At 46.4% G+C, this 15285-nt stretch overlaps 1 protein-coding gene across 2 annotated transcripts in view; it reads right to left on the bottom strand.

The window, feature by feature from the left end:
- Positions 1 to 1552: 1552 nt before the first annotated feature.
- Positions 1553 to 15285, bottom strand: part of Myof (myoferlin) — a 150443-nt gene continuing 136710 nt past the window's right edge. For both annotated transcript variants that reach the window (XM_042263045.2, XM_042263039.2), the window contains 8 exons: positions 14383 to 14471; positions 14200 to 14295; positions 10359 to 10500; positions 7675 to 7774; positions 6087 to 6277; positions 4271 to 4380; positions 3667 to 3814; positions 1553 to 2112 (listed from right to left, as the gene is read on the bottom strand). In XM_042263045.2, coding sequence (XP_042118979.2) covers positions 2074 to 2112; positions 3667 to 3814; positions 4271 to 4380; positions 6087 to 6277; positions 7675 to 7774; positions 10359 to 10500; positions 14200 to 14295; positions 14383 to 14471 — 915 coding nt within the window. In that variant the 3' untranslated portion in view covers positions 1553 to 2073. The remainder of the gene's footprint in view (positions 2113 to 3666; positions 3815 to 4270; positions 4381 to 6086; positions 6278 to 7674; positions 7775 to 10358; positions 10501 to 14199; positions 14296 to 14382; positions 14472 to 15285) is intronic.

Here is a 15285-nt window from a genome sequence, read left to right on the forward strand (position 1 = left end):
CTAAGCCTGCTGCTCCACGGTACCCAGGGTGCAGGTCTTATAGGTGCTCCTCATCCCTCAAGGAGCCTACCGTCAGCTGTGAAGATGAACCATAGCTCACGGCTACCAAATGAAACACACAATAGCAATGTTCAAAGCCAGCTTAGACTCTGTGGGAAGAGATTTAAGAACCCCAGTGCCGACCGACCCTCAAACTGTAATCTCAGTATGTGCAAATACAAACTGAACACAGACTCTCTGTGTTTGATGCATTTCATTACGTAACCTACACATACGAGAGCTTATTTTATGTGGATATGTACCCCGAGAAAAGATCAATTTTAAGTTTTTAAGTCTATAGGAATCTTTATGATCTTTCTATTTGTTGGCTTATAATGGATACTTGGGAAGGTCACAGCTGGTGCCATTAGTAAGCACACTGTTAGGTGGTTTTGTATGGACCTTCCTCTACCCTTCTGATTATTTCCTTGGAGTTAATACTCAGGAGTGGAGTTTGCTGAGTCAAAGGGCACAGAGGTTTGTAGGTCTTTTGTTGTCTACATTTCTCTAGAAAGGTTGAAGTAACCAGATTACCTCTGAGACCAAAGAATCACTTGAGGCCTAGGTGCCAAGGAGAAAGTGGCATTCCGGAGTTCTGCCAGTGAATGGGAGGGGTGGCCTTTCACAAGGGTGGCTGCACATGCAGCCTCGCTGGGGGAGGGTTCAGGTGACATGGGGCCAATAGCATGTCAATCCAGCCAGAGCTGTCATTGCTTAACAGTTTGTTGTGACTGAGTACGGCTGGACTGCTGGGGATTTTGGCAGGACACTAGAGGGAATTAAAGTATCAGAACCACGGAACACCTCGGCAATGAGGTCGACAGTGCCTTTGCGGTATAAACTGTCCCAGTTTCCAGCTACGTAGGATTACTGGACCGTTTCTTGCTCCTTAGTCTTGAGCTGTTATTTGAATAGGACTGTTGGTGACTTTATGACCTTCTCTTACATATATGAACAACACAATGTTCTCACTTGTTCCAGCAGACACTGAACATCTTTGGTATTGGCATGGAGTCACACTGTAATATTTCTGTCTTTCCTTACTGTATGTAGTATTGCTTTAAGAGGTCTTAAGAGAGGCCGGGGATGTGCCTCAGTTGGCAGAGTGCTTGCTTAGTATCCATGAAGTATCACACAAATTGGGGGTGGTGGTGGGGTGGTGGCAGATCTGTAATCCCTGGGTTTAAATCCAGGCTCTATCATTTGTTGGTTGTGTGGTCTCGGAAAAGCTAATTAACTTCTTTGACCCTCAGTGTCTTCTTCTGGAAAATGGGGTTAATAGTGTTGTTGGCCTAAATTTATGGGGTACACGGCAGACTCACTGAGTGACACACATAGAGCATTTACAAGAGGGCGGCAGGCTGTTACTATTCCTAAGTGTTAGCTTTACTATTGGATCCACTGGCCCACGCTGGCAGCACGCTCGTAAAGGGCTTATGGCATTCTGCCCACTAGGACCAGAGGAGCTGAGCCCGCCTCTCTCCCAGCTCAATAGAGGACACACATCCATGTGTACCAGGTGAGATATTTTTATTTGCATTCATCACTGAGGTTGCAAAAAGTTTCATGACATTTGTCCGTATAAAATCCCACAACACTGGTTGCAGGCACAAACAAAAGCTATTTTAATTGTCCCCTGTATCTCTTATGATGCAGGTTTTCCTCTTGATTACAAATAAGAAATACATGACATTAAGACACAGGACATTTCAAATTCATTTCAGTAATGTCCTAAACTTGAATCCTAGAATGGAGAGCACATAAAAAGATGATTCTTAAATGGAACCAGCCACCTTAAAAATACTCTGGAAATAGGCTTAAAAATTTCAAAAATAAAGTTTTTAATACTTCAAAAAGAAAATAGGATAAAAACATTGCCTGTTGTCTGACTTTTAGGTTTAGACCCCACTAGGAACTGCCGTGCCTTGGCGAAGTACTTGATGCCCCACCTGAGGGGGTCTTGGACTTTCAATCACACCTAAGCATGTGAGGCAGGAGTTCTTCATCGCTGGCTGACTGAAGGCTTTGCGTTCATTATGCATTTGGCCTCACGATCTTCATTGATAAGTAGTTCTGAAAGGGAAACAGAAACAGTGTGACTACATGGAGATGTGGCTTCTGGGTCTGACATGCTGCCATTCAGCATGGCTGGGCAGGCCTGTATCGCTGGACGTTCAAAGCCGCCCTGGCCTCCCTCCATCTCCTGAGTGCCTGACGAGTTCCAGGTGTCTCTAAACACTGATAAACATCCTTTAGATGACACCGTGGATAGAATTTAAATCACGAAGAAGTAACTATATAGAGTTTTTTTTAATAGTCAAGACAGATTGTATCATCTACAACCAGAAAACACTGTGCATAGAATCAAAGTCAATTTTGAAAATATTACACAGGGAAGAGTAGGAGCCATGCATAGAGATGCTTCTGTGGCTGCATGGCTGTGTCTCCAAACTCAGAATGTCTAAGATCTACATGATGGAAGTGAGTTAGAGAAAGAGCTTCGGGATGCCTGTTGCTCCATCCAGGGCCATGCATTTTGCCTCTGCTCATGGCTTCCTGTGCCTGGACCATGTCTTCTCTAGTGACTAAACTGAATTTAAGTGCTTCCCCAGTGAAAATGTCCTTAGCAATGGGCTCTGAAAGTCACCTGTTCCTAGCTAAGCCCTTCCTGTCCACATGGCAGTGTGCATTCATGCTATTTATATAACATCATTCAGGCTGTTTCTTCTCATTGCTGCATTTTAATTAGATGCTCCATGCATTCCCTGCATAGAGGAATAAAAGCACAGCATCTATGCACACAGCCAAATCTTCAGTTTGGATTCTTGTTTATAACTAAGGTGACTGAGAGAAATTTAAGAAGTAGCCATACGTGATATGGGCCGTCGAGAACAAGATTTTGAAAGACAAAATGTGGGCACAGGAACCCAGAGAGGCAAAGGCAGTAACTGTTTGGAGTGGAATGTGGGTCTGGTGGAGGTCTTGGGGACCATCAGTGTGTAGACCAGGAGTGTGGGTACAGGATTGTGTGCAACAAGAAAGGTGATAGAGGGGGGCTGGGAGATGACTTTGTGGGTAAAGCGTTCACTCTGCAAACACAAGGACCGAGTTCAGATTCCCAGCACCCGCATAACATCAGGGCATGGTGGCTGCGGCGGGGCACAGACCGCAGAGACCAGCGGACCTCAGTGCTCTCTAACAAGTCATCCTGGTGGAAGCAGTGATGCTCCAGGTTAGTGAGAGAGCCCATCACAAACAGTAAGGTGGCAAATGACAGAGGAAGACACTGGACAATGACCTCTGGCCTCCACACTAAAACGATGGGTGAGTACACACACCACACGCACACGCACGCATTAAGTCACTTGGAAACACTGCCCAGAATCTAGACAAATACTGATAGAGGCTTGGGGACTTTCTCCTAGAATTCTGAAAGCCAGTGGGTTTTTTTTTTTATTGTTGTTGTTTTGTTTAGACCATAATAGCTGCTGGTAACTTGTTAAAACCTAAAGATGCAGCTTCTACCACTGGACACTGCATTAAGCTTTTCAGAAGCAGAAGGGCTGTGACAGGGCTGCTGCCCAGTGGCTGTGAAGCCACAGAGCTGTAGAAGCCCAGGCTTCGTACCGGAAGTGAATACAGGAGCACAGCCACGAACAGCAGCAGGATGAGCAGCAGGAGCAGGCCGATGATCACCCACTTGAACCGGCGCCACACGATGAAGCGCATGGTCTTGCATGGGTTCGTGAACCAGAGGAAGGAGGTCTCCGGTCGGCTGCAATGCAAGAAATGGTTGCCCTACTTAATTCATGAGGGGCCGTCTACCAGACTGCAGCGGTTCAGGAGTAGGGAATTAATAAATGTGGGACAAGACACAGCTGAGCTATCAGCGTTAGCCTTGCTTTTCCTCCTGTGCCCCAGGACCTTCCCAGACCCCAGGAGTCCTCTTTGGTTAGCATCCGGAGTTGGCTGGGAATAGCTCAGGTCCCCATACCGGTTCTGTAAGATGCCGAGGACGCCAAACTCCGGTTTAATAGGGACTGGTTAAAGGGAAGGAGAATGGTTAAAACGAGACCACAGCCCCTACCACTCCATCCCCCACAGTCCACCGTGAAGAACAAAATGCGCAGGCCGATAGCTAATCCAGCCCATTAAGCCAATTGGAAGGGGGGCTTTCGGACTGCAGGTGTTTGGGGACCAGACACCATGGAGAACAAAGAAGGCCTCTCACTTTGGTGGGTCAAGCTTGGGGTTCATGTTGGGTTCACTCCGCCCCTTCCCGGCTGGCCTCTCGTCTGCCTCCCTCTCGTTGAGGACCTCCAGTGTCATCTCGACTTTCCCCTTCAGTAAAGCAGAACAGGTTAAACACATGACATCACGTTTCACAAATATTTTTACTTCAACCCAAGGACTATTCCCCAAGCTACGATTTTTATTCTTGTAAAACAATCCTTAGATTGCCTCAAATTTTCCTCCTGAGAGTTCCTCACATTTCCGCTCCCATGTGTTTCTAAAGCGACGCCATGTGGGAAACTGAGAGGACAAATTACTCTCCCTCCTCCTCCCCCTCCTCCTCCTGCTCTCCCTCTCCAGCATCCCCGTGGTTCACCATTCCCACATCAATCTCCTTGTCTTCTTTCTCACTTCCTCAGCAACTTTCCTGCTAAGAACAGCAGCTAACATTCATGGCTCCCAGAGACGGGGCCATGTCTCTTCTTGCTTAGACTGCAGCCCTACAGTGTGCAGCAGACCTTATGATTAGTAGGGACTCAAGCTGTCTTTGCTGCATCAGTGGGTGAATGGAGGCTGCTTCTCTGCTGACAGGTCCCTCCCTGCATGGTGCATCCACACGGGGAGGAGTTCTGTGTAGATAACCTGTAGAATGCTCATGGGAGCCTCAGAAAAGGTCTAACATTCTAACTTTCTTTTTTCTTTTGAGACAGGGTCTTACTATGAAGCTCTGGCTGGCCTGGAATTCACCATGTAGACCAAGCTGGCCTCAAACTCAGAGGTCTGCCTGCCTCTGCCTCTTAGATCACTCCAAAGGTCAGGGGTTAAAGGATGTGCCAGCACATCAGGCAACATCCCAACTTGAATACCCAGCCTTCACTAAGCTGCAATTGACATTGTAGGACCAAGATAAACCCTCTAGGTCCCCAACAACTCGAGAAACGCAGACACAGAGGTTGTTTAGCTGGAGGGGCCTGGGCAGCAGCCCCGTTTATATGCCATGTGAAATTAAATGCCTGACCCTGCCAGGGGCTTCATCTCTGCTGTTTGCTTGAATCCATAAAATGAGGATTGAGTCTACCTCAAAGGAAGGCCTGTCAGCAGAATCCAAGAAGACAATATAAAAACTAATCCCTCTGGTGACAGAGAGTCCATCAACAGTTTCCTGAAGGCAGGGGAGAGAAGCAGAGAACTGGGAACTTCTGGGGATGAGTTACCAGACAACCACACATGCTCTCATATGTGAAAGCACCATACCCCCAAAGCAGCCTAAAGATTAGAAAGGGTGTGTGGTGAATAGGGAAGAAAAAGGAGGCGGCATTGGATCAGCGCCTACCATACCTCACACCAACTCCAATTAATATGAACTGGGAAGCTATTTCAGAAATGGGATCACACATGGGAGACAGTTAACATGTTACTTGCCTCACAAATGCTAGCTAGTACCAGTCGGTACTGAGGGAGGTAGTGTTGGTGGCATGGTGAACTGCACTGTTTCTTTCTAAAGCTTGCCCCGAATTCTCCAGGATGCTTGTCAAATATGGATTTTGTTTCAGCACCTTTACCCTTTCCTCTTTAAGATGTGAAAAGCTCACATAGGGAATTTCATTTCTTACTCTGAATGCTCAGCATGCAGTAACCTACCTGTAAAGGAACCTTAAGGAAATACAATGCCACTACTAGGTTCTTGGTTTCCATTCCAACCCATGCCCTTCCCCCAGCTCCAAGCACATGCCCACAGTGTCTTCTGTTTTGATCACCTTATCTGGTCTACTGATAAAGAACAGAAATAATCCCCAACTAGAAAATACTCATACAGCCATCACACGGGAGCCGTCTTTGTCCGCGTAGCATGGCCACCATCCTCTCATGGACTTCTGCTCAAAGAGAGAGGCAGTCTTAGCTTTGAGAGGGTCCATGGCTTTGAGGTCTGGAATCATGTCCAAATTACATTTCTCTGATGACTTGGCTGGGACAACTGTGTGATGTAAATCAAGCTCCAGGAAACCTGGCACCAAAAACACAACATGAGGTCCAGATGAGCTTCAAGTGGCTACGCCATTGCTCTTAGAGGAACAGAATGTTCTCGTCCAGGGGAAACAGTGATTTTGAACAGGTGATGGGTAAGTTAGCAAAAGAGATCATGCGCGATGTTTAAATTCTTTCCAGCCAGGACAGGAGATAGCAGAAGAAACAGCTGTCCACTGCTCAGTGCCCCTCAGAGGACTCCATGTTTTCTTTCTCAAAGGCGTGAGCATCAACAGCTCTTCTGTAAATCCCAATCGATAAACATCCACACATAACATTTCCACTGAACTCAGGGCCTTTGTATTTGAGAGGTACTAGTTGTGGTTTTGAGTTACCCTGAACAGAGGTCATTGCCTTTGGGGAAGGACAATTAGGTGCTTGGAGCATGGGATGCTCCTTGGAACATTCTGGTACAGCTCTTTCCTGGAGTGACCCCAGAAACAGGAGCTTGAAAGGACATAATTCAACTGAAAATCCCCACCAGGAAATGAGAAATCCCAGCCAGGCTCAGGGTGTCTGGAGAGACACACTTTCTGCTGTGGGTGGGGAAGAGGCATTAACTCTCCAGCCCCTGAATAGTTTCCTATAGGTCTTTGTGAAGGGCTGTGAGAGGCCCAGCTTATTTCCCTGGTTTAGGAGCCATCCAGAGTTTGATGATGGGCAACAGTTGAACTTCCCCTTCAGCTGACATGTCAGTGCAGACAATGCATGGGGGAGGAGCTGCAGAAGGGTCGGGAAACCTCTCGGGAAAGCTTGGATTGATAGCAGAAGACAGAACAGCTAAGGAGAGGAGGGGCTGGGTAGGATGCATGCCATGAGAGCCTCAAGGCAGAGGAGGGTGGGCTTAAGGAGAAGAACAGAGTGGGGAAGGAGGGACAGTGAGGCCTGGGGGACCTGAGTGCTGAGATTGAGGAGCAAGCTGGTGAAGTCGGTTCGCAAGCACCGAGAAAAGAGAGAGTGCGCTGCTTGGAATTGAAGGCAGAGCTGTCGCAATCTCTCTGTGCCCAGGCTGGCCTCCGATTCACCATATGGCCAAGGATAGATAACCTTGAATTCCCGAGTCTCCTGCCCCGACCTCCCGAGTGCTGGGGTTAAAGGCATGTAGTACCATTCCCTGTTTAAGCAGTCCCCGGGGATTGAACCCAGGGCTTTGTTCATGCCTTTCTAGCTTACTACTGAGGTCTTAAGAGTGAGCAGAGCCCACGAAAAGGAGTGGTATTCACAAGCAGACCACGCCACCTTGGAGGGCACCCAATCAGTGAGCACATCCCCTGTTTCCCCCATGACAGGTGTTAGGGAAGTAACTAACTGCTTCCAAATTGTAATTGGTTTCAGTAATTCCAAGAACAGTGTTAGTGATTGTAAGTTAAGCAGTACCCAAGTAGTCGTCCAGGGAAAACTTGTCATTGTCCCATATCTGAATGATCAGTCGAGGGGGCACTCGGAATTCCGTTTGATCAATACTCCAGAAATGCTCCTAAAATGAGAAGAGACATGAATGGATCACACGATCATGGTCAGTGGACTCTGAGACCCTTACTTTAGCTGTAGCCAGAGCTAAAGACTGAGACCTCCACCTCCACACCCTGTGGGACAGCCTGCCCTTCCTCTGGTATTTGGTAGGCCCTCAGGCTCCCCTGGAAGTCTCAAAACCACCAGCTGGGTAACAAAAAGGATGTCCCAGGAAGTTCCCACACAGCAGGTTTCTCACCATATTCCTATCAGTGTGACTTCCTGCTGCCACTCCGTGGGGTGTAAAGAACTTAACCTTTCCCCGGAAGACCACCATGGCTCTCTTAAAGCTAGGTGCTCTAGGCTGGCTCACAGTGTCATCACTGGGTCGGTCTTTATCCCTTTTGAGCAACCTCCCATCCCCATCTCCAAGGCTTGATTGACAGTCTCTCATTTTACATGCAGTGGGTTTAATCCAGGGCTCAGATTCCACTCTAGTTTCAGTACAGATTCTAAAATGTCCTACAATTGTTAGCTTTTGAAAAATACCATGGACTTTTATGCACTTGTGGACACTTAAGACCCTCAGATATTTCACACTGAAGGTAGGTATTCAGATGGCCAAGTTCCCACCGCTAGTCACCACTTCAGCCCAGACATTAGTTAAGAATATACCACCACAGCCAGTTACACCTAAGTTCCCCTGGCCTGCACAGACCAGGAATTCCACCAGTGATCTGGGAATTTGAAAGAAGATCATGGGGTTGGCTCCCCTTTTCATATTCTTGGAAGGTTCTCTTTCTTAGGGCTCCAGGGGCTCTGAAAGCCCACACAGCTAGTCCCTGACTGTCTGTCCTGTGTGGGGTTGTCCTCTAAGCACCACTGAGGGAAGAGAGGTCTAGCCTTAAATGTAAGTAAAAAAAAAAGCAACCATCTCTCAGGCCCCACTGGCCCTAAATATCCCCACGTCTGTCCTACTCTGCTTCACCCTCTGAAAGGATACATAATTTGCTGTGGGATGTCTTTCTGTATGCTGTGAATATGTGTTGCTCTGACTGGTTGATAAATAAAGATATTTGGCCTATGGCAAGGCAGGCAGGAAATCCAGGAAAGAGACAGGAAGAAGAAAGGCAGAGGCGGAGGAGATGCCATCCCACTGTTCAGGGAGTGGCATGTAATGGCACACAGGTAAAGCCACAGAACACATGACAACATACAGATTAATGGAAATGGGCTGAATTTAGTTATAAGAACTAGCTAGCAAGAAAATTAAGCCATAGGCCATGGTCATGCAATTCATAATTGATATAAGCCTCTGCGTGTTTACTTGGGTCTGAGAGGCTGCAGGACTGGCTGGGACACAGAAAAACTTCCAGCTACAGTAATTTGACACCATTTTGAGCCTCTGAACCTCTGGAAAGTCCCCTCTGCAGACTCCATTCCACCTAGCATAGGCCAAGTGTTCACCACAGCATCCACAGTAGGTAGGGCTATCAGAGGGCAATGGGACTCAGGACAGGTACTGTTTTGTAGTGTATAGGGAGATGATGTGAGCAAATAGAGGTATGGAGGACTGATGGAATATGGAAGGTAGGGATGGGACTGGACCTCTTGAGATCATAGGATTGTTTACCAAGGTGTCAGGCCCCAGACTTTCCTTGGAGAACTCTTCCTTCCCCAGTTAGTACAGTCTGGGCAGGGGTGGGTGGGAGTGGGGGTGGGATAGCGGAGTAGCCGAAGACTCACTCCATCTCTAATTCCAGTGCCTGGCCTGAGCACTTCATCCTGGGCAACAGTGCTTGGTTCAGGGAGGGACACAAGTCTCCAAATAGGCAGAAGCCCTGGGCCCAGTTCTAGAATGCTGCTGGTGCCATCGTGACACGCTTCTATTTGTGCTGAGGCTTGCTGGGAAGATAGGTGGGCCACTGGCTACCCTGTTTCCTCCTCCAGGGAAGAGCCCACCTAGAAGTGAGGTCCACAGAGGACAGAGAGCAGAGGTGGGAGAATGTGGGACCAACGTCCAAAGACATTGCTTCTACATGGGCTCCAGACGTTCTTAAAATGAGCCAACCTTGGACTTGTTAGGAATGGGAACCAATACATCACTTTTTGGGTCTAAGTTCTGTAACTGAAAGTCTTTCTAATTAAGTCCACCGGGGGCCTCCAACCCTCCTAGAAGCGTTTCTGAGTGCAGGAATTGCAGATGCTGAGGCTTCACAAGGGAGGCAAAAGGGACGCCTCACCTTTACTGTTTGGCTTGTGTGTGGCCTACTACGATGGAGAGTAACCATCTACTCATTCCTTAAAGAACACGCTTGTACAGCGATGCAAAAGCCTTTGTCCTGCCCTGTTTCTCGACATGCCTGCTAATAGGTAATAGAAGGCAAGCTGCATTCCTCATAGTCCTAAATAGGCAAATAAAGGCCTGTCGTAGCTGTGTGACCATGGGCAAGGCTCTTCTCCTCTGTGGGTCTCAGATTCCTTGTCTGTACCAAGTGGGAGCTGGACTCAGTGACCTCCCAGGTCCCGAGCAGGCCTGACCTCCTCTGAGTTCCAGAGTCAAGCAGACCCGAAATGTCCACATCCCGCCCACATCTTTCAAGGCTTACTTTTTTAGCGACTATACAAAGCTGCTCAGCAGGGAGGTAGTCAAACGGGAAAACAAATCTCCAGTTAAAATTGCCTTCGCCATCCAAGGACCTGTAGTGGACATCTGTTTTCTGTTTGTTTTCTTCGCTGCCGGAAATCCAGCTGTAAAGCGGAGGCAAACAGACTCAGTTTTGCTGTGACTGACAAGGGATCTAGGAGCAAAACCGTGCCGTGATTAGGGGAGCGAAGAGCAGAAGTAATGCCCTTTCTCTGGCAGGTTCCAGTGATGCTGGGAGTGATTTATGAAGGGGAGGCGCTCACTTGTATCCAACCCAGGTTGGAGCCAAATAAAATAGAATTCTTTTAAAACCAAAGCAGGAAACCCTTTAGACTGTAGTTAGCAGGGCTAAGGTGAAATTTGCTGGAAAATATCATCAACAATGTAGCTTCTATTTTGGGTAAGCTGTAGCTTGCTGGCTATGATTTGGGACTTCACAACTATGACTCATTAGCGTCTATCATCGGGGCTGGTAGGTCCAACGAATGCAAGTTAGCTCAAAATTCGAGCATTTCCTTCCCCCCATTTTACTTAAGCAAACAAAAAGAGGTACCAAGCAAGTAATCTTGCAGCTTCCTTTTTTATTATTCTTGAAATTCACTATGATCTTGTTAATGAGACGGGCAAGGAAGAGGCAAGCTGTTATTTCCAGATGCCTAGCTGAGAAGATTCCTCCCGTCAACAGCGTCTTAACTTAGGCTGCTGGAAACATTTCTTTTGGCCTGTGCCTGGCATGGAGTGGATATGAGATAAACTATCTGTTGATGGAGTGAATGGCTGTGTCCCTAAGGAAGCTGCTGTCACACCTGCCTGCCTCTGCTTTGAACCTAAGAACTGACACTTTTCAGCCAGGCATGGCGGCGCACACCTTTAACTCCAGCATTTGGGAGACAGAGACAGGTGGCTCTGAGTTAGAGGCTAGGCTGATCTATAGCACAGAGTTCCAAGACAGCTGGGGCTGTACAGAGAAACCCTGTCTTGAAACAAAACAAAACAAGAGTTGATACTTTTCAACAGGCAGAGTGGTAGGACCGCATTAGAAACACTTGGGGAACTTTGAAAAGTACCAGCTCCTAGATACACAAAGAGGGGAGAGCCTGGCTGGGAAGCTTTTGGACCCTGGGGTCCCACCTGTCCTCTGTGAGTCAGTGTGAGGACAGAGTTAGAGGTCGTAGCTCAGGGAGGCAGATCCTTGACCTCAGTCTTCTGATTTTTACCTATGATCTGGGCACTTGGTGTCATTTCATTCCACCCAATAGCTGGTCAACCATTTCCATTTTACACATGAGGAACAGGAGCTCCAGAGGTGGTTTAAGACTCATAGCAGGTCATGTGGCCAGTATTCCCAGGTCGGTCTAATTCAAAGTCCACATCTGATAGTCTCCTTCAGAAGACTATGGAAATGATAATGTCCTTTGCTACCATTAGGTCCTATTGTTAGTAACATAGCATTATCAGTCAACTACAAGAGCATTCTCTTCTGCTGATTAATTAACTGACTAGATAAATCAGTCGGAAGACTCCTGAGGCTGGGTGTCTGTAATTCAGGGGTAGAGGGCTAGATCCCCAGGAACACATGCATATCCCTGTACCCAACCTTTCCCCATATCTCCTCACTTGCCTGCCCTACCATAATCCCCTCCATCCTCCCAGGCACCATGACTCTTTTTAACTGTTAGCTTTTTTCCTTTTTTTGAGACAGGGTTTCTCTGTGTAGCTTTGGAGCCTTTCCTGGAATTTACTCTGTAGCCCAGGCTGGCCTCGAACTCACGGAGATCTGCCTGCCTCTGCCTCCTGAGTGCTGGGATTAAAGGCACGTGCCACCACCACCTGGCTTTAACTGTTGACTTTTAAACTAGCTTACTGAAGAGTTTATATTTTCTTGAATATGACCCTGGTAGCTTTACCTTTTGACCCAGCCCTAAAACTTCTGACCCAAGACTTCCCAGTCTCTGGCTCTTCTCCTTCTTCTCCTTCTCCTTCTTCTCTGCCTCTTCTTCTTCTTCCTCTTCCTCCTTCTCATTCTTCCTCCTCCTCCTCCTTTTCTTCTTCCTCTTCCTCCTCCTCTTTCTCCTCCTTATCTTCCTCCTCCACCTTCTTTTTGACAAGCCTTCTCTCATTTTAATTTTAAAACATGTTAACTAGGCAAATGCTTTAGTTATATGTGCTTGTGTGTGTAACGTCAACGTGTGTCATGTTAAGGCATTGTATTTATGTGTCACCTTTTCACGTACAATATTTAGATCCCTCTCCTTCTCCCTCTCTGCTGTTCTGTAGATCAAACCCTGATTCTTAGGGGTTGACGAAGTAGTTCAGTTGGTAGAGTACTTGCCTAGCATGCATAAAGCCCTGGGTTTCAGCCTCAGCATATTATGGTGGTCTACACTTGTAATCCCAATACTTGAGAGGCAGAGGCAGGAGGGTCAAAAGTTCAAAGCCATACTTGGCTAAATTGAGAGTTTGAGGCCAGCCCAGGCTATATGAGATATCTTATCTAAAAAACAAACTAATAAACAAACAAACAACTAACAGCAGCAACCCCCCAGATTCTCAGTCTAGGGAGCCCTTCTAGCTCTGAGCTGGGCTCCCAGCCCTGGTCTTGAGGCTGCAATTCCAGACTTCACAAGCTACTTCAGGTTGAGTTTTATTCTTCTCTTAGTTTTATCTCAGCCCATCACTGCTTGTTTGTTCCCTTGATTTGAAAAAAAAAATTCTTATGACAGTCAAATAAATTTGCATAGCTCTAATTAGTTGGGATTCGATTCGTTTTCCCAGGGGAATGCTAATGAAGTCCTGAAATGGCAAATAATAATGAAGAACTTGATGAAGCTTACAGTGAGTCTGAATGATAGTCATTACATCTTTAGCCCAGTCTTGATTGAAGTTCACTAGGGATCATAAAGGAAACTTTGTTTTCGCTGATGAATACATTACATTTCAATACTTCTTATCTTCTGCATATCAAGGAAGGAGGAACTCGGTCCATGTGGAAGAGCAATAATTCTAACACCCACGTAATGCAGGCCAGCTGCCAGGGGCTGGTCTCTGTGCCTTGAATAATGGAATCTTCTGGTCTCTCCAGGAAGCAGCACTATCATCATGTCCCTTGCACAGGCGAGTGACTGGCAGTGTCTGGTTTCCCTAACTAGCAGCGAAGATGCTGGGGTTCTCACACAGGGGGTCTGACTACAAAGTCTGGCTGTTAACCACTCTATAGTACCATTCTCAGCATCTATGGATCTATGATCATGGCACAGCAGAAACTAACAACAACACGGACCGCCTGAAATTGAATTATACAAGTAAGAAAATAATAGGCATGACATTTTTCATATTGGATAAAGACACCCAGCAAATGTCAGCGAGATGCATTATTTCTTAAACGCCTATTAATGTTGCCTACTTTCACAAACATTGGCTATTGGCAATAGAGTGTATAGGAAGGGACTTTTGGGTTTTTAAGGCTGGTTGTCCACAATATCATTAAGAAATAAGCAACTACGTGGCTAAGGAGTCTCAGAAATATCTCTGCTTAGCAAAAAAGAATGAAAGAATGAGGAATGAAGACATGTTTATCAATTCTTGTAGTTGAGAGATGATCCTACCCCTACACCCAGTCTAGACAGCTTTCTCTTTTCTCCTCTGCCCCTCCTGCATTCTGCTTTCCTGGCACTCCCTAAGCAGACCACACTGGTAAATAGCAGTTTCCAGTAACATCAGTGGGCACCTCCAACAGTGGTGCCCTGTAAAAAAAGAGGTCCGTTTCGTTCCCCAGCTTGTGGGAGTCTGTTTGCTGTCCTCACCCTTTGACATAGATGTCACTCATATCCTCCCCTGTGATGCTCTTCTCATCCAAGATGACGTCCTTGGTATTCCAGATGATCACACGCAGGTAGTACCTAAAAAACAACACGTTTTGAAAGTAGATTTCTTTTGGTCCTGGATGGAGTCCCCGCTCCAGGGATCAGGGTTTTAGGCTTACTCACTTCTTGGCTTTCCTGGGAGTGATGTTGAAAGGGGGACCTGGTGGTCCCAAACTCTTGGGGAAGACATCCACCCACATCTGAAGTTTCCCCTAAGCCATACACAAAGGAAAGAAGGCTGGAGTCACATATGGAAGAAATCACAGTTTTCCTTTTTCTTGGCAGCATTGAACATGGACCCCAGGCCTTCCCACATGCTAGGAGAGCCCTCTACCACTGAGCTATAAAAGCATTTCCTCCATCCCATTTCTTAAGAGAAACCACTTCTTTGGACTTGCTGATTTATTACTCCACATGAGCCATCATGGAGAAAAGAGCAAGCCAAAGTTAAGCTTGTCTGCAACGTCATAAGCCACTCACTTTCCATTCTCACCCCAAGAGTAACAGAGCTGCATTCACCCATCTGTATCACGGCTTGAAATTGCCTTGTTAATAAAACGAGGGGCTTCCTATTACAGCTGCTAGTGCAAACACACACACACACACACACACACACACACACACACACATGCACAGACATACATGCATACACACACTCACTCTTTTTTCTCCTTTTCTATTTTAATAAAAAGAAAAAAGTTATAACTAATATAAGAAAAACTATATACAAAAGTACAATAACTATATACCATATATACAAGCAATAAATACCTAAACAATGTCTAGTCCATTTGCATTTGAAAAATTCAGAGAAAATAATTCCATTATCTATCCTATTTTGGTAAGTCCAAAATGTACTTGGTTCACTTTCTATCCTAACTTATATTACTAACTGAACTATCTTATAATGTCTTTCAAATTTATATACTTACTCTTTAGTGAGTTTCTTTTCTGAAATTCGTAACAAGGAAAACCATAACTATCTAATCTTCAACATATAACTAACTGATCTTCAACTCCCTCAGA

Source organism: Peromyscus maniculatus, chromosome 1 (genome assembly GCF_049852395.1).
Source record: "Peromyscus maniculatus bairdii isolate BWxNUB_F1_BW_parent chromosome 1, HU_Pman_BW_mat_3.1, whole genome shotgun sequence".
NCBI lineage: Eukaryota > Metazoa > Chordata > Mammalia > Rodentia > Cricetidae > Peromyscus > Peromyscus maniculatus.